The sequence below is a fragment of the Rattus rattus genome, chromosome 4, assembly GCF_011064425.1.
Source record: "Rattus rattus isolate New Zealand chromosome 4, Rrattus_CSIRO_v1, whole genome shotgun sequence".
Lineage (NCBI taxonomy): Eukaryota > Metazoa > Chordata > Mammalia > Rodentia > Muridae > Rattus > Rattus rattus.
This window is the reverse complement of record NC_046157.1, coordinates 112,712,539-112,731,638: the sequence shown is the minus strand read 5'-3', so window position 1 is coordinate 112,731,638 and position 19,100 is coordinate 112,712,539. Positions and strand designations below refer to the sequence as shown.

The following is a 19,100-nucleotide window of genomic DNA, read 5'->3' as shown; positions in this document are numbered from 1 at the left end:
CAAACAGCGCTCAGCCCCCAGAGAGGAGGGGGGGCAGTTTGTCCGTTCTGGTTGCTCCATCCCAACACTCACAAACCGAGTCCTATGACATCTGACCAACTTGCCCTGCGTGCCCGCCAGCAGCTGCCACTCCGCAACTCTGTGACAACTGCCGTGATTATATGTTTGTAAACTGCAGTTCTCCTTGCATCTCGCTTCCAAATGGTTCTACAACACTCAGCTGCTCTGGTCCTGTCACAGTGACAGCTAGTCACTTCTGTCTGTACATCAATAGTCCAGAAGCAAAATACCCAGTTATATGCTCACCAAAACGTATGTGCATTTCGTTTTTTATTACCAATCAAAAATAAATTCCATATATTGTTTAGCAAATATTATCATTGTTTTGTGACAAAAGACACAAGAGTCATAACAACAAAACTCCCCGAGAGTCAAACTCATAACAATGCCAAAATAAATCACAAAAATATACAAATTAAAATCTTAATGCAAAATAAATAGGAGTCATCTGCTATGGCGGCTGTGACTTGCCTACCCACTCGGACGCCGTCTGCGGAGTCCTCCCCTGCTGGGAAGACACGCAGACCAGGCCAGTTCCAGGGTATGGCTCTGCCCAGGAACCAGAGGTTGGAAGAAGAAGTGAAAAATTGCACTAGGAGGAGGAAGTCATCAGACCAGTAATATTTGGAAATAATTATGACCCTCTGCAAGAAGTGATTCTAAGTGAGGAGGGGAGGGGCGGGGCCTGGCTGTCGGTGACTGTGTATGCAGAGAGGTAGCTGTGGAAGTGTGTGCACCTGCTACGTTTGCCTCACACCCACCACAGGGTTTTGCTCTACCTGGCACTTAGGTCTCGCAGTAACACAGCTAGGCACCTCATCCACAGACTCAGGAGCATGCCGCACCTACAGAGAACTAAGAGTTTCTTAAGGAACGAGAGGTCTGATGTCTTTTTCCCTTATCGTTGAAAGCCGCCATCTCCAGGCTTCTCAGAGTAAATTCTGTGAGTGGAGGAGACTTCAGATTGGCCAGGGGTACAGGACACCTTGGTGCATCATCCTAGGAGTTAGGATTCTCTGGGTACACAGACAGCAGAGTACCTGGTGTGACAGGACTCCGCTGGCTGAGGAATGGAGTGAACAAACAAACACAGATGGCCTGTGCTCCCACTCGCCCGTGCTCCCGCTGGCCTGGCTCTTATACTGCAGCTCCATTTGTCCCAACAAAAGGTAGATATGGCCCTTGGTCATACAGTCTCCCTACAATAGAAGTGTGCAGCTCAGTCCCATGGACTGACTGCACTCAGGTTTCCCAGGTGGAACTGGGGTAGGATTTCACATGGAGTGGATTGCCCTGCAGTACCAACAGCTTCAGCCTACGCTTATCAAATACCTCTCACTAGCACAGGCCTCAGGCAGAGAGAACCAGGCCATCTGCTGCTTGTCCTTAGGGAACCCTCCTTTCTTGGGGTCCTTAAGTGGAAAAGAGCTCAGAGCTCAGGTGGTCCTCTGCCCACTACACAGGCAAAGACGCAATGACTGAGCTTGGGGGGCTTCCAGTCCCCAGAAGGACCAGGATAGATAAGAATGGGGAGTCAGGAAAGAGACCTTCCTGGGCGGACTACTGAGCCCTGACTCTTCCAGCAGATGGTTGGGTAGGAATGACTGCTGACACAGATCTACCTATTATCAGACAGCCTGAGACTACCAGGAGTGCCCAATAAGTCACCTCTAATGTTGATGCTCTCCCCTCTGAGAGGAAACCTTTGGTAAGAGTGAAACCAGAGCCAGGAAGCAGATAAGCAACTGCAGAGCCAAAGACCACGCCTAACTCTTGGGGCCAGACCCTTCCAGGGGAGAACTGTCCAAAGTGGTAGGTAGATGAGAGCCACGTCTGGTTCTCGGCCGAGTCCCGCCTCACCAAGAGAGGCCCTGGGCAGGGTTCTAGGAGATCACTGGATCCGGCAGTTGACAAGAGCAGATGTATTCCTCTCTGATGCTGGGGTCACCGTGTCCCTGATCCGTTGCCCAGCTCTGCTCGTGTGTCCCGGCAGTCGATGTTATCACCTGGATCCCTGCTTCCTCCCAGGAATCCCCTCCAGTGGGCTCCAGGTCCCCACTGCTGCAGAAGAGCGCCTCCTGGAGCGACAGGCACAGGCTGCAAGGTCTCTGCTGGAAACAGGTTATGGCTATTGCTTCCTGGAGTGAGGAGCCCTCCTCCCCTTTTACAGTTTGTGGGGCTTCTTGAAAAAAAATTTTGTTTTTTTACATAAAGTTCCTTAACCCTGTCTTCCCTTCCCAAAATGATATTTAAAAAGAGGAGCAATGCGCCTAGCTTAAAACTTCTCTCAGTGTTTTAAAAAACAAAACCCCACAGCCTTTGCTCACTAGCTGGACTGGGCAGGTTTCACGTCAGAGCTGTTCAGAGGTCCCCATCTGCAGCCAGAGCCCCTGGGCAGGGACGTCTGGTTGCTCAGTCATGCAGGATATCTACCTGCACCCCTTCTAGCCTAATAGGCTCCCTGACTTCATGTGGGCCCACTGGGGAGACCCCGCAGGGTGGGCGGGAGTCCCCGGGCCCTCCTGTCAGATGGTGCCCTCTTGGGAGGCTCTGTGCAGCAACAAGTTGCGTTCATTGAGAAGAGTCGTCGTCTCGTCCACCATGGGCAGCTCAGGCCTCTCGGTTAAGTTCTCTGTGCAGGTGGCACAGCCATCCAAGGTGAGCTGGGGGCTGTTGTCCATGCGGGAGGCCAGCAGCCCGTTCTGGTACTGCTGTCTTGTGACCTGCAGAGGGAGGAGGAAGAGAGAGAGGAGGACAAGTGTGAGGTGCTCGGCTGAGATGTGAAGACCCAGCTAGACTGGGCCAGGAGAGATGTGATCAGGTGGGTCCTTCCAAAAGAGCTGGGAGGAGAAGTGTTCTAGGGGCCAGCAAGAGGGATCAGCAGGTAGAAGCACCTGCCACACAGGCTTGGGCACCCAAGGTCAACCCCCAGAACCCACGTAAAAGTGAACAGAGAAAACTCTGTTCTTCATCTTTTCACTTACCTACCTACACGCGCACACACACACACTCACACGCACGCACACACATGGATATACGCCACCACTGCCATCATCAAATTGCTAGGCCAGGTGTGATGGTCAATGTCTGTAATCCCAGCACTCAGGAGGCTGCAGCAGGCGGTTTTCAGAGCTTGTGGCCAGCCTGGACTACATAGTCACACTGTGTCTCAAGAAAACAAAAGTACAAAACAAGAGGGGCTAGGAACATAGTTCTATGGGGCAGTATTGGCCTGGCATGTATAAGGGACAAGGGCCTAAGAGAAATATAACAGGTGACATCCAAATTTTTCTTAAAAAGACAAAAGAAAAAAAGAGTGTTCTGGTGTGGAGTGGCCACACTGGCTACAGAACAGAGGCACATAAATGCATACAGGCCAGCAGATTCGGGGAATTGCGAGAAGCACTTACCTTAATGTACTGCAGGTCTGTGAGCGCCCGTACACTGAAGTCAGAGACATACTGGCCCAGAATGCAGCTGCCAAACTGGTTGCTGCCTGCCAGGGAGGAGGGTGTCATGTCTGTGTTGCGGTCCGGGTAACTGAGGGAGGCTGAACGGCTGAGTGGAGTTGGGTGGGCTGGGGACCGGTCTGTGGGGACAGCAGACAATCAGCACAGAGCCAGCCGGCCCTAGGGCCTGCTCGAGCGCCTGGCCTGACCTCGGCCATGGGTGTTAGGGACTCCAATCATGTTCCGCACAGAACAGGTCACAGTTCTCAGGAGCAAACAGGAATACACACACAGAAGCTCTTACTGCGCAGGTCAGCGAGTTATCGTGCTTAGAAGTGTCACGTGAGAAGTAATTAAGAATGCCACCCAAGCAAACCAACCAGAGATGAAAACCAAGACAACAGTTATGGCCTCAAAACCCCTCATTAGTCAGGATAACAACGATTTCCCACATGACAGATAAACTATCCTGGTCTAACACCGACTTACACAAAATGACTCTGCCTTAAAAAAAAGAACGATCAGGAGACAGGCTGACTCGGTTAAGAGAGCTCGCTGCATAATATGAGGACTGGCTTTCAGATCCCGGAAGCCATGCATCGGGTCTTGTGCCCCTTCAACATCGTCAAGAGATCTGATAACTTCTGGCCTTGACATAGAGGTGCATATATACTCATGCAGACACACATGAATGGAAAGGTAAAATAATTTTTAAAAATTGAGGCAGGGGGGGGTTGGGGATTTAGCTCAGTGGTAGAGCACTTGCCTAGCATCCGCAAGGCCCTGGGTTCGGTCCCCAGCTCCAAATAAAATAAAATAAAATAAAATAAAATAAAATAAAATAAAATAAATTGAGGCAGGGTTTCTTTGTGTAGTCTTGGCTGTCCTGGAATTCACTCTGTAGACCAAGCTGGCTTCGAACTCACAAATATCCACCTGCCTCTGTCTCCCCAGTGCAAGAATTAAAGATGTGTGCCACCACCACCACCCAGTTAAGTAAAATAATCTTTTTTTTTTTTAAAGATTTATTCATTTATTATATATAAGTGCACTGTAGCTATCTTCAGATACACCAGAAGAGGGCATCGGATCTCTTTACGGATGGCTGTGAGCCACCATGTGGTTGCTGGGAAATTGAACTCAGGACCTCTGGAAGAGTAGTCGGGTGCTCTTAACCGTTGAGCCATCTCTCCAGCCCCCGTAAAATAATCTTTAAAGCTTTTTTGAAGCAAGTCTCATTACATAGCACAAGTCGGTCTCTGACCCACAGTTCTCCTATCTGCCTCCCAAGTGTTGGGATTATAGGCGCACAGCACCACAGCGCATTAAGCTGCATATACTAAACAAAATACATGTATTAAAAAGAACAGCTGACTTGCCCGTGCCTATAATCCCATTTTAGACTAGCCTCAGCTAGTCTAGCCTTGTCTCAAGAACAAGAAGACCTACAGTTTGCTTTGTCACTATGAGTCCTACCCTGGCAACATGACAGCTGCCATGCTCTTACGAGGGTCAAAGGTGTGCTCTATGTGTAGCCGCAACCCTGGAATGGGGAAACCAGCCTTGTCCCAGAAAGCCAGAGGCTCCAGAGGCAACACAGATCTCTCTATCCAGGTAAGGGCAGTGACTGGAGTCTAAAGGAAGAACAAAGAGACCGCGGCACTGAACGCTCCCATCCTTGGTTCTCAGTGCTGAGAACACTTAGAGGACACTGGCATGCACAGAGACGTAACTCACTTAGAGGACACTGCCGTGCAGGGACGCTGACTCTGAAGTGAGAGGGAGCCTGCTTGGAGCAGACTAAAGTGGGCTCATCTGCTCTAAGTGGCTATGACGTTACCAACCTCTGAGTTAGCTGCACACAGCAGAGACAGAATGTTAGATCCAGTGACTCAATAGACCAACCCAGCCTTTCACCAAGTGAGACCATGCAGGCGCCTACGGGGAGCTTTGATTGTCCTTTAGAAGAAACTAGGAACAGACACAGGGAGCGGCTCCACTGCTAAGACTGCCACGGGTCACTGGAAGACCACGTGCAGGAGCCAATGTAAACAGAAACTCTGGGGTTGGGGATTTAGCTCAGTGGTAGAGCGCTTGCCCTAGTAAGCGCAAGGCCCTGGTTTGGTCCCCAGCTCTCAAAAAATAGAAAAAAAAAAAAAAAAAAAAAAAAAAAAAAAAAGAAACTCTGCTTAGCTTCCAGGGAATAAAGGAATACCAGCATTATTACTTAATATTATCACACTGGCCACCAAGCCTAATGACCTGAGTTCCACCCCCGGGCCACAGGATGGAAGGAGAGAAACGACTCCCACAGGTTGTCCTTTGACATACCTGTGCACACTCGCTTGCACACATACACACACAAGTAAGTGTAATAAATTGCAAAGACCCTTCATAGTATTTGAATGACAAGATGTTCTTTCATTAATGCTAACACAACAACAGGAGCTGGATTTGTTTACTCTCTTCTGGGGATCAAACCTTGGGCCTAGAATACAGAATACACTTACCAAAGGCTCTAACACTGAGTAGTCCTGAGAACCGAGTTTAAAGTTCCCAGTACTACATACATGCATAACCAGCCCGAGCTACACAGTGAGCTCCAAGCCATTCTGGGCTACAGAATAAGACCCAGTCTTTAAAAACACAAACAAACAAACAAACAAACCCCAAACATTGTAAGGTGTTGTGTGGCTGCTGGGATCTGGACCTGTATATTCTACAAAAGCAGTTAGCATTCTTAACCATTGAGCCATCTCTCCATTTTTATTTTTTTAAAGATTAAAAAAAAAGTATGCATTTTGTGTATGAGTGCTCTGTCTGCACGAACACCTGCAAGTCAGAAGAGGGCAACGGATCCCATTACAGATGGTTGGGAGACACCATGTGGTTGTTGGGAATTGAACCCAGGACCTCTGGAAAAGCAGTTAGCTACTAAGCTGTCTCTCTGGTCCCTTTATTATTATTTTTTCTTCTTTTTTCGGAGCTGGGGACCGAAACCAGGGCCTTGCGAAGCGCTCTACCACTGAGCTAAATCCCCAATGGTCCCTTTATTTTTACCTTTTAATTTGTGCGTGTGCATGTGTATGCATGAACATGCATGTGCATACTATGTGCACTCATGGAGGTCAGAGGACAGCTCTCAGCAGCCAAAAGTCTCATGCCACATGGATTCTGGGTACTGAGTTCGGGTCTACAAGCCATGTGGCAAGAACTATCACCTTCTGAGTCTTCTCGCCTGACCCCATGGGAGGAAACATAGAAGAGTATCCATTTAGGTACAAACACCAGGATTCAGGCTAAGGGTGCGTAAACTCCTAGCCACCCATGAAACAAGAGTAAGCACAGGAGAGGGAGAGAGGGAGACTGAAGTCGGTGAGTTGCAACTAAGTCATCATTTTATTTATTATTTTAAGACAGGGAGTCAGAATAGTGTGGTATACTGGGGAACACTCAGAGAAAAGAAAATCACATAACGAAAGGAAAAATCAGGGCTGGAGCAATGGCACAGCAGTTGAGAGCACTCACTGCTCTTCTGAAGGTCCTGAGTTCAACTCCCAGCATGCACAGCGGCTCACAACTGTCTGATGTTGTCTCTTAATGTGCATATATATGTACATGCAGGCAAAGTGCCCATATACATAAAATACTTACACAAATAAATCTTTTAAAAAAAGAGGAAGAGCAATCAAGTACAGTGGTAAAAATAAGAAAATCAAAGAAAAACTCGAGGGGCTAGGGAATCAGCGCAGTAGTAGAGTACTTGTCTAGCCTGTGTGAAGCTTCGGGTTGTGAGAAGTGGGGAGGTGAGAGGGGGAGCAGGGGAGGAGAGGGGAGACAGACAGACAGAATGACTAGATAAGTTTCAAGGCTGTCCTGAGTTGGTCCTGACCTGCCTGTGCAGGGCTCAGCAGCTTGGTCAGAACCTGAGAGTGACTGGCTCCTTCCCACATCCTTTGGGGCTGTAGTGCGTATGAGGACCTTCAAGCTGAATGTCTCTAATGGCTCCCATGGTTCCCAGAGAGGCCAAGTCCAGGAGCAGCACCTGGCATTTGTTTCTCTCCTCAGTAGCTGATGGAGGGAATGTCCCGAGTCAGTTGTTACAGAGAAGAGGCCTTGCAAGGCCTTGCGAGTTGGGCTCTCACGTCTTCTACCTGGGCTCTCTGCCTGGGGACAGTGCTAGTCCCATGTTTCAAGTGCGAGGAGGACAGGGATAGGGCTTAGCTAAGAACAGTAGATACAGATTCAGGGATGGGCGGGCTGACTGGGGCTCCCTCCTTAGGCTATGCAGAGGCGTGTGAGCGGGTTGGAGCAGGGTGCTGGCCAGCTGGGCTTTGTTTCCTCCAGGCTGAGTGTGCACACCTGGCTTGCTCTGGAACAATCCTCCACTCCCAAGCCCATCATCTGGGCAGTGCGTGTGTGTGTTTCTGCTGGGAAGTAATTTCTCCTGGACTGATGGACATTTGAAAAGGCCCTTCCAGGACTGTGGCAGACCTATCCAGAAACTGAACTCTCAGCCACGCAGAGACAATACCTATTAAGATTCAGGCTAGATCCTAAGTGTGCCCAGAACCTAGTTCCCAGGTTCCCCCGGGAGCCATTAGTGCAGCTGCAGTACAAAGCTCTAGCAACAGGTGGCGCTGCGCACTTCTCGAGCATGCCCCATTACCTGCGAGCCGGGAGAGCAGGGAGTTCAGTTTGCCTGTTGAGCACCCAGCCTGCACAGGAGGCGCTGGAGCAACAGAGGAGGAAGTCAGTGACCGGAAGGGGTCACAAACCCCAGGGACAGAAGGGAGAGGCAGATTTGATGGGCCAGGCTACTTCAAGCAGGGTAGGGTGAGACTTAGATGGAAGGGTGCTGGTGGTGAGGACAGACCAAGGAGTTGTATGGAGGAAGTGCCTGGCTTCCAAGTCACTCTTCCTCAGCACTGGGAGGAGTCCCTCAAGCCCTTCTCAACGAGAACTCCCCAAACATTAGCTGGTTCCTACACTCTCAGCAGGAGGAGAAAGAGTTCCGGCCAGCTACAAAGCAAGGCCATTCCAAAGGACCAAAACTCTCCCAAGCAACCAGACAAAGACGCCCTCGCAGGGGCAGGTTGGTCCTTGCTAGGCGTGACAGGTTCAGGCTAGACGGCACACTTGCTCTGGAGCCCAGCTTGTTTGCCCTTGGTCTTGACCCCCGGAGCCTGTAATACCTCAGCTCACCCTAATGCATGGGCAGGGAAGGTGGTGGTTAGGCTGTGTTGATATTCACGGATGCCCTGGTCGTGTGCATTGGGAGCTTCTTGTGAAAGGGACAAGCATGGCACAGGGTTCCCAAGAGCTACAGCCAATGCTTCCTGGCATAGCCTGCTCTAGGCACCAAATGTGGCTTTTACTCTTTGCCAAGGTTAGAGTGTTCACACAGAGAAAAGCCTGTGGGGGGTGGGGGGGAGACTTGCTAGGATGTTGAGGTTCTACCCTTCCCCAAAATGACCTCCTGAGCCACCCAGGACCAGAGGTCATCCTTGGGGGACCCAGCTCCCAATGCCTGCCCCTACAATCAGAACCAAACCTGACCAGAATGCAGTAGCTGAGGCCCTGAGAAAGTCATCTCCAACTTCCCCAGGCAATCAGCTCTGAGCTGCCGCCCAACACCAGCATACCCGGACTCTGCGGGCTACAGGCCTTCATGTACCTCCTATCCTACCCTGATGTTTTAGTCACGATACTCCAGTGGCTCTCTACTGGTCCATCCTAATCTCATCACGGTGTCTGCGGCTGAAGGCAGGTGATCACTTTCATTCTAAAGCTCATCAGCTGCCTGGTCCCTTGACCATCCCTGTCTGCAGTCTTTCCATATCAGCTGGTCCCCCTCTGCTCCTCTCTTACCCTCAGCCTTCCAACAGAAAAGAGGCCCTTACCTGCCTCCTTCTGCTATGAGCCATCCAGGCCCCTTAATTCCCAAGTGTCAGAGAGTCCAGGGACCCAGCCCACAGCTCACCTGGGGGCACCAGGGACAGAGCCATGGTCCCATAGTATGAGAAGGCACCGGTCTCAAACTTCATGTTCTCCTTGCCTGCTTCCACCTCCACCTTCCCCTGAAAGAACATAGGGTTAAGGTCACAACATGGCTGGAGATGGTTTGAGGCCTGCGTGGCAATGGGAGAAGGGTTAAAGCAGGGCAGATCACAGAACAGAGAGGCAGCAACACTTGGCCACAGAGCCCCGCAGCACTCGAGGGCTGGACCTGTGGGCACGAGACCCTCAAGGGAGACCATGCATGTGACCTGGAGCACACACGCTCAGGGGCAGGCTGTACCCTCCCTTGTGGTTTATCAGAAGGCCACATGTGGGCGTGGGGCGGCCTGAGCAGCTAAGCCCTGGGTCTGGGCCCACCTGCAGGATGAGGATGAAGCAGTCGGCCGGCTTGTTCCGGGTGTACAGGTAGTGGCGGGTGCAGTGCTTGTTGTGATCATCGAACTTGAGCTCCTGAATGACGTCGGGGTACTTGAGCAGCCGGAGCAGGATCTTCTCTGACATCAGGGAGGGACTGAACTGCGGCACCTCTGCACAAGAAACGGACGGGTCACCTCTGTGCCAACATCTAAGTGACCATGGCCACTCTGTGCCAGGACGGCTTCCTCCCTGCTTGGGCCATTTCTTCAGCCTGCGCCTCCCTGGGAAGTCCCACATTGGCCTCTGATGCTGAGATGGCATCAGCCAGCCTACATGGCTCCGGTCCGACAGTCATGGCCTGTCTCCATTTTCTCATCAGGAAGATGGGGACATGACTTCCCTGGGTGGTCTCATATTTAAGTGGATACCACAGGCAGCGTCTAGAGGCATTCTCAGCTTGGGATGTTAATTAAGTGCTCCTTCAACTACTACTCTCTGCACTGTATCGGAAACCACCACGGGAAAGGGATTTACCAGCACCTTTGGCAAGTGAGTCAGAGGGAAGCTGCAGCTAGGGAGAGACCACGGGTGGCAGGGTGTGTCTCAGCTGTCACCCAGGTCCCAAGGGTGCTTTGAATTAGAGGAGAGGGAGGAGTGCTGCTAGGGTGTAACCATCTCAGAGGGAAGGTGGAGGCCCTTCAGGCTAGGTGAGCAGGCTAGGGGGAGGTAGCCTGAGGGCCCGGGCTCCCAGGTACTTCCTTGGATGTCTCAGTACTCACTCTGTAAACTAGCTACATTGTGTCTGGAAGTTTGTGGCAACCATGGTGAACATGGTGCTCTCCGTGGGGTAGGGAGGGAGGGTGGTGGTGGTACCCAGACCCCTGCGAGGTGAGTGTGTCCTAGCACTCACTGCTCTCTCTGGGAGGAAGGGTCAGAGGCCCAGGGTTGCTCCCTCTGTGACTATATCTCCTTCTCCCATGGCAGAGGGTGCTCCACATGCTTACCTGTGGCCAGGAAGCGGTGAGCGGCCAGAAGAAGCTGAGGTGAGATTTTCACTTTGAGTTCATTGTCAGCATCCTTGAAGGCAGAGAAGTCACGCTTGTTCTTCATGGACACCCGTTTCCGGGTTCGATTGTCAGCTGTGAGAGCAAAGGCCTGGACCTGAACCCCAGTTCTCTGGGAAGGTTTCTCTCCACAGGGGCAGCAGGCCCCAGGCAGGGAGGGCAGAGGAGGCTCAGCACTGTGCCCTTCCTCCCCACGGCCAATACAGGGCGCCTAGCAGGCTGCCAGACCTGACTCCAGGCGCCCAGAGCCTCCACACCCCTGCACTGAAGCCTCTCTACCTAGGGGCACAGATTCAGAGAGACAGTAGGATTCTGCGCCTGCAGAGAGGGTTCGACTCACTGTACGTGTCCGACTCATCCAGGATCTCAGACTTGATGATCTCCTCGATGACGTCCTCCAGGGTGACCAGGCCCAGCACCTCGTAGAAGGGGTCGCCCTCGCCCTCATTGTTCACCTTCTGCACGATGGCCAGGTGGGACTTCCCTGTGAGGACACACACTAGGTCAGGCATAAAGCAACATCAACACATTAGGCTTGAGTCACTGGGTGGTCACTGGGGTTTGCTTTCCTTTCCAGGTTCTGATGCTTCTCTTGCCAGCAGATACTGCTCTTATGAATAGGAGGACTCACAGTACTTGTAAAGGCCTTACATTAAAGACCTTTTGTTTAAAGAATACAAAAACTGGATGTGATGACTCACATCTGTTAGACCAATACTCAGGAGGCAGAAACAAGAGGATTGCTGTGAGCTTGAGGCCATCCTGGGTTACCCAGGCTTGCCTAGAATATATTTAACGCTCTGTCACTAGAATTAAAAAAAAGATGGAGAGGAGGAAGAAGAGGGGGAGGAAAAGGATGAAGAAAAGGAAAAAGAGGAAAAAGTGGAGGGTGAGGAAGTGGAGGAAGAGGAAGAGGAGGAGGAAGAGGAAGCGAGAACCTAAGGAGGAGAAAAATGACAGGCTCTGCCTGGTGCTGCCTGCCAGGGCCTCCAAGGCCTCTGAGAAGAGAGAGGCTATAGTACAAGAACACAGGAAGCCCTCGGTCAGGGGCATGTAGTAGCAGCTGGACAGAGAGTCTAGCAGCTACCCACCTGCCAGGCACCTTGTAGGTATGTAGCCACGGGGAACCACTGAACAGTCAGCCTTGTTCAATGCCAAAAATTCTTGACACTGTCCCTAAAGATGGCTTGCCCACTGGGCCTCACAAAAAGGTTCCTGGCTAGGAGAACCCTCTGCTGGGCTAGCTCAGGGCCCCCGAGCTGTGTGCTTTGCCAATGGGGACACCTGTTTGTCTTGGCAGAACCTTTCTTTCCCACAGAAGACGCTCCTGTTAAGGTCACCAATGACCTTCAATGGGAAGGTTTCATTCTGGAAGGACCTACAGGCCAGGGGTCCTTGCTCCCTCCTGGAAACCCCTTTCTTGTTGGCAACAAACACCTCTCTCCACTGTGCTCCTGGCACCAGGGCTTCTCTTTTCTCTGATCTCTAGTTTGCTTTTTTTAAAATAAAAAAAAAGTGTGTGTGTGTGTGTGTGTGTGTGTGTGTGTGTGTGTGTGTGTGTGTGTGCGCGCACATACACACACACACACACACACACACACACACACACACGCACGCTTACTCAGACATATTATGTATACCACATGTACTCTTAGTGCTCCTGGAAGCCAGCAGAGGGTGTCAGGTCCCCAGAACTGAACTGAAGTGACAGTCGTTGTGAGCAGCCAGATTTTGTGTTCTGTTTTTGAAATAGGGTGCCTTGGTAGCTGGTGCTGAACTCAGTGATCCTCCCAACTTTAGTTTTCTAAGTGCTTGGTGCCACTATCCTGGTTCCTCCCTGACCTCTTAAGGAGGGCTGAGTCCTTGCAGCTGGTACCTTGCCTAGTGACTGAGTCACAGGTCAAGATATCTCAAATTAAAAAAAAAAGTTTGGTTTTTTCAAGTCAGGGTCTCACATAGCTGAACTTCCTGAAGCTCCCTGTGTGGCTGACAATCTCCTTGAGCCCCTGACCCTCCCACCACTACCTCCCAAGGTAGGGGTGCAGGTCTTATAGGGCCAGCACCATCCTGTCCACTTTATAGAGTGCTGCTGTTCCAACCCAAGGCTGTGTGCAGCGTAGGCAAGCTCTTTAACAACTGTGCTATATTCCCAGACTCCAAGTAAAATTTCATAGCCCTTTCCTGTGCCCCCAAATCTTCTATCCAAACTGCAAGCTAAAAGCCTCAAGACCTTGAACCAGACAGGGCTAAGAGTTAGCCCATGACCCCACAGTCTTTCTCCTCTGCTCAAGACAGCTCCATTTTGTCCTTTCAGTCAGGCAGGCTCCTCTCGCTCTTCATCTACTCAGCGGGAGAAGAAAGACACTCAGAGAAGGAAGGAGAAAGGGATACACACATGAGGAGACGCATGTCAGGGTTAGTAATTGGAGTTTCTGTACTGCTAATCTACCATGTAGAGCAAACAGGTCACCAGGAAGAGAAGACAGCTATGGGTTAACCATCAAGGGCCACTGCTGAAGCAGCTGCCTGCCAGCCAAGATGTACCCACTGCTGCAACAGCGCCCGACTGCTGCAAGGTAACCAGGCACTTCTCAGCAGACTGAAGCCAGATCCAAAGGAGAGAAGTCATGTCTGTTACAGTAAACCTGGTCAAAAGCCCACATCTGGGGAGACATAGGCCCCAAGGTGGAGCTTAGTAGAGTGGTTTGGTTAAATGGTCATATTATCAAACTACTTTTTAAATATTTGTTTATTTATCCATAGATTTGTGCTGCTTCTCAACCATAGTTTGAGAAACTTCATACAGAAGCCAGAAGCTAATGGACAAATTCATTAACTGGTCAGAGTGCTGAAAGGGACTATGACTGCTCAGCCCTAAATGGGACAGGTAGAGCACTACCACCACAGCACAACACCCGCCACAGCCCCGGAACACCCGCCACAGCCCCACAACACCCACCACAGCACAACACCCACCACACAGCACAACACCCACCATAGCCAACACCCACCACAGCACAACACCCACCACAGCCCCAAACACCCAATTACCACAGCACAACAACACCCACCACAGCACAACACCCACCACAGCCCCACAACACCCACCACAGCCAACACCCACCACAGCCCCGCAACACCCGCCACAGCACAACACCCACCACAGCACAACACCTGCCACAGCCCCACAATACCCACCACAGCACAACAACCACCACAGCCCCACAATACCCACCACAGCCCCACAACAACACCCACCACAGCCCCACAATATCCACCACAGCACAACACCCACCACAGCCCCGAACACCCACCACAGCCTCGCAACACCCGCCACAGCACAAGACACACCACAGCCCCACAACACCCGCCACAGCACAACACCCACCATAGCCAACACCCACCACAGCCCCGCAACACCCGCCACAGCCCCACAACACCCACCACAGCCCCACAACACCCACCACAGCCCCACAACACCCACCACAGCCAACACCCACCACAGCACAACACCCACCACAGCCCCGGAACACCCACCACAGCCCCACAACACCCACCACAGCCTCGCAATACCTGCCATAGCCCCACAACACCCGCCACAGCACAACACCCACCACAGCACAACACCCACCACAGCACAACACCCCCCCCACAGCCACAGCCCCACAACACCCACCACAGCCCCACAACACCCACCACAGCCAACACCCACCACAGCACAACACCCACCACAGCCCCGAAACACCCACCACAGCACCACAACACCCACCACAGCCCCACAACACCCACCACAGCCAACACCCACCACAGCACAACACCCACCACAGCCCCGCAACACCCACCACAACCCCACACCCCCCACCACAGCCCACACCCACCACAGCACAACACCCACCACAGCCCCGGAACACCCACCACAGCCCCACAACACCCACCACAGCCTCACAACACCCGCCACAGCACAACACCCACCACAGCACAACACCCGCCACAGCACAACACCCACCACAGCACAACACCCCCCCAGAGCACAACACCCGCCACAGCACAACACCCACCACCATCAATAACCAAGGCTTAAGGAAAGATGGGCAGGAAGAAGGATGGCTGCAGGGTGGGGAGGAGAGCTGCGCTATGGTCTTGTGGACATGACATGCTCACATGTTCATGAGCTCACGCCAGCTCCGATTTCCTGCACAAGACTGGCACGAGCTCAGGCAGGCAGAGCTGGAAAGTCGCTAACACGCCAGTGCACATGGGGGGCACAGCTGGCCCTAGTGGGTTTCTTTGTTATTTTTAAAGATTTATTTATTTTTTATTTTATGTGTCTAAGTGTTTTGTCTGCACTTAATGTGTGTCATGTGAGTGCCCGGTAACCAAGGAAGGCAGATGACCCCTGGTACTGGAATTACAGATGGCTGTGAGCCTCCGTGTAGACATTGGGAACCCAACCCAGATCCAAGGCAATTAGTCCATCTGTGTTACAGAGAAAAAGCAAGAGGATATGAGAGAGACAAGCTAGAGGGTGGGAAGAGGGTATGATCAAAATACATAGTACCTATGCATGATATTTCAAATAATAATCAAAGATATTTTATAAAGAGGCTGGGGAGATGACTCAGAGGTTAAGAGCACTGACTGCTCTTCCAGAGGTCCTGAGTTCAATTCCCAGCAACCACATGGTGACTCACAGCCATCTGTAATGGGATCTGATGCCCTCTTCTGGTGTGTCTGAAGACAGCAACAGTGTACTCATATACATGAAATAAATAAATAAATGAATAAATTTTTTTAAAAAAGATATTTTATAAAAATAATGAAGCACACGGATCAGGAGCTGGAGACGCAGCTCAGTGTTAGAGAGCTTACCTAGTAGGCCAAGGATTGCCACCCCAGCACATGAGACAGAACAAAACTAGGAATGTCAACTAAGACTCGAGTTTATGGTTTCCCTTACATGGGCTGTAACCCTCATATAACTGTATTTTAGTGAGCTACCTTACTTTGCGGTTGAAGACCATTCACCTAGATAATGGGACTTGGGCTGTGGCTGAAATGGGAAATGAGGAGTATTTAAATGGCACATTTACAGCTGGAGAGCCCACTTTTCAAAGAGGAAATATGATGAAGCACTAATATTTGGTTGGTCCATATATAATTGCTGGTACTTGGCTGCTTTTGACCCAAAACAGCAATTTTATATAGGGTAACCCGAGGACTGGCTTTCTCATTGTTCTCTTTTTCTATATAGACACTCCAAGTTTCCATAACCAACTGCATTCATTTTATAGTCAGCAGGAACACACAAAGTAACTTTTTAAAAAAATGGCTCTGGGGAGGGGGCGTAGCAAGATGGTTCAGCGCTAAGCACATTAGCTGCTCTTCCAAGACTGTGGTCAGTTCCCAACACATATTCTGCGTGGCTCACAACTGCCAGAAACTACGGCTCTAGGACATTTGCCATCCTTTTCTGGCCTCCACAGGTACCTGCATGCATGTGCACATGCTCACACACTGACACATGCTCACACACTGACACATGCTCACACACTGACACATGCTCAACACACTGACACATGCTCACACACTGACACATACACACAAACACATAAAAAAATAAATAAATAACAAGACAGCATGCTAAGGTCTGCTTTGTCAGATGGTGTGGCCCAGCCTGATGGCTTGAGCTTAATACAGAGAACCCACCAGGTGGAGAGAACACACAACAAGACAAAGCTACCTCTGATATATGCATGTGTGGGTCATAGCATGTGCATGCCCACACACATATAAATAAAACAAATGCAAGGAAATGTTGTAAAGACATTCTAACACTGTGCTGTCCCGCTGTCCTAAGTGCCAGGACTGTTTGAAAGGGGACAGACGAGTGGGTGGGAAGGAGGCATCCTAGAGTCCTGGCTGTCCTGGGTGCATCAGGTCCTACTTTGAGGCAAGCTTGCCCACTCTACCTTTTACTGACCTCTGTCCCAGAACTAGCCAGGAGGAAACTAACCCTCCCCCAGCCAGCCATAGGTGAGCTTCCACTCCCTCAGTCCCCCTCGCTCCCCTCCCCGTCATCCCTGCCATGGCCCTGGTTCACGAGGAATGACAGGTTAAAAGCTGGAGGCAAAGGGAGAAAGGACCTATAACCTGAGCCCCTCAGTGAAACCTTCTGCTTCCAGCTTTCCCGTGTCGCATCTGGTTTTGCTTAGTCAGGTTGTGAGACAGGGTTGTGTGACCACGCTAACCTTGACTTCACTACGCAGCATGTGATGATCTTGAACTTCCCACCCTCCTGCCTTCCTTCCCAAACGCTGAGCTGCGTAAGTGGGCTACCATCCCCAGCTTGTGGCACACCTGTCCTCTCTGCTCAAAGCTCACACATCACCCCAGCTAATCCTGAAGCCTCCTTATTCCCAGTACCCAGGTGCTCTGAACCCTCATCCAGATTTCTTTTAAGGATTGATTTATTTAGTGAGTACACCATCACTGTCTTCAGACACATCAGAAGAGAGCATCAGGTCTCATGACAGATGGTTGTGAGCCACCATGTGGTTGCTGGGAATTGACCTCAGAACTTCTGGAAGAGCAGTCAGTGCTCTAACCACTGAGCCACCTCTCCAGCCCTCTCATCCAGATTTTAAAAGGAAGTCTCCAGAGCCCTAGAAGGCCAGAACCCCGCCCTGTACCACACTTCTTTTAGCAAACTGCCATGTCTTCCTCCCTCCCATAAAAAATGTTTACAATCCGTCAGAGACTATAAGGAAATATGTTACTGGGTTCTGGGTTTCAAAGTCCAAAGGGGCCCTCGTCAGTCCAGCTACTTTTCTGCCTGGGAAGAAAAAAGGCCCTGATCAAAGGGATCTTCCTATCAGAGATGGTGCTATGCCAGGTGGCCTTCCCACTGGGTCACCCAGTAAGGCCAAATCCCGAGTTCCCACAACAGGTCCTGGGTACTGACTTCTGACTGGACAGAGTGGCCTTGGGTCACTGGTCGGCACTTACAGATGGCTGGACACTGATTTCCTGGCAACTGGCTCTCTTTCCTCCCTCTGCCCAGGCTTGAGCAGGATTAAGCTAGCTATTAATAGTGCTGACCTCAGCCAGCAGGAGGAGCAGCCGCCCTTCCCAGAGCGAAAGGGAGGGAGAGGCATGAGCCAGAGTGGGACAAGGTCCTTGCCTTCCAGCCTGGGAAGACTGGGGCCATTCATCCATTATCTTAGCTACATCTATGGTGACCATTCTCCTCCCAGGCCTGGCAAATGACCTGGCAGAAGCTAGGAGACCAAAAGGCTGTGGCTGCCGGGTAGGCTGTACCCGCACGCACCGTGCTCAGTCTTGCTGGGTTTCCAAGGCTGCAAGAAGGCAGTGGAGGGTGGGGGGGTCAGATGGCGCAGGTGGTAAATTACTAGCACTATAGCAAACAAGGGCCCAAGTGTGAGCCTACGTGAAATAATTATAGTTAATCCTAATAAATAATAAAGGAAAAGGTGGAGTCGCTAAGCACTGAGAGGACCCAATACCACTGACCCACTGCAGCCTGTAAATGGGCAGCGAGGGAGAGGCGTGGCCACACTCCTGTTCCCCCAGAGAACAGACAAGAGAAGCAGTCACCCAGCTGCCCAGGAGCTCAGGCTGTACCACAGGCTACCAGAGCTCAGGAGCAAGCTGCAGTTTCACATAAAGGTCTTCAGTTCACAACCCTCTCCCCTCTTAACCATCCAATCATTGAAGATCACTTGATCTGCAGCTTGGGGCTGACCTGAGATACCCAGGCCAAGGCAGAAACTGGCCAGTCACAACAGAAAGGAATACTAAAAGAAGCCTTTACTTTAATTCAAGTTAATTTTACTTATACCCCTAAATAATTTCACTTGCTATTGTAATGTGTGTATGTTGGGGGTGGAGAGGCATACCACAGTGCCTGCGGGAGGTTAAAGGATAACTCTGTGGGGTTGATTCTCTCTTTCCATATTTATGTGGATTCTAGGGTTCTATGTCAGGTAGGTCAGGCTTGTGAAAAAAGGGTCTGCCTCATCTCTCACGCCCAAATCTTGTTTGTTTTCAAAATAAAGGAGGGTCTCATTATGGTACCCAGGTTTCTCTCAGACTCTTGGGTTCCGAGGATCACGTAAACCTTGGCCTCTCC

At 51.0% G+C, this 19,100-nt stretch overlaps 1 protein-coding gene across 1 annotated transcript in view; it reads right to left on the bottom strand.

The window, feature by feature from the left end:
* Positions 1-313: 313 nt before the first annotated feature.
* Positions 314-19,100, bottom strand: part of Cnnm4 (cyclin and CBS domain divalent metal cation transport mediator 4) — a 39,962-nt gene continuing 21,175 nt past the window's right edge. The window contains exons 2-7 of the mRNA XM_032900933.1: positions 11,292-11,435; positions 10,892-11,026; positions 9,888-10,057; positions 9,493-9,589; positions 3,471-3,649; positions 314-2,783 (exon numbers count right to left, since the gene is read on the bottom strand). Coding sequence (XP_032756824.1) covers positions 2,586-2,783; positions 3,471-3,649; positions 9,493-9,589; positions 9,888-10,057; positions 10,892-11,026; positions 11,292-11,435 — 923 coding nt within the window. The 3' untranslated portion in view covers positions 314-2,585. The remainder of the gene's footprint in view (positions 2,784-3,470; positions 3,650-9,492; positions 9,590-9,887; positions 10,058-10,891; positions 11,027-11,291; positions 11,436-19,100) is intronic.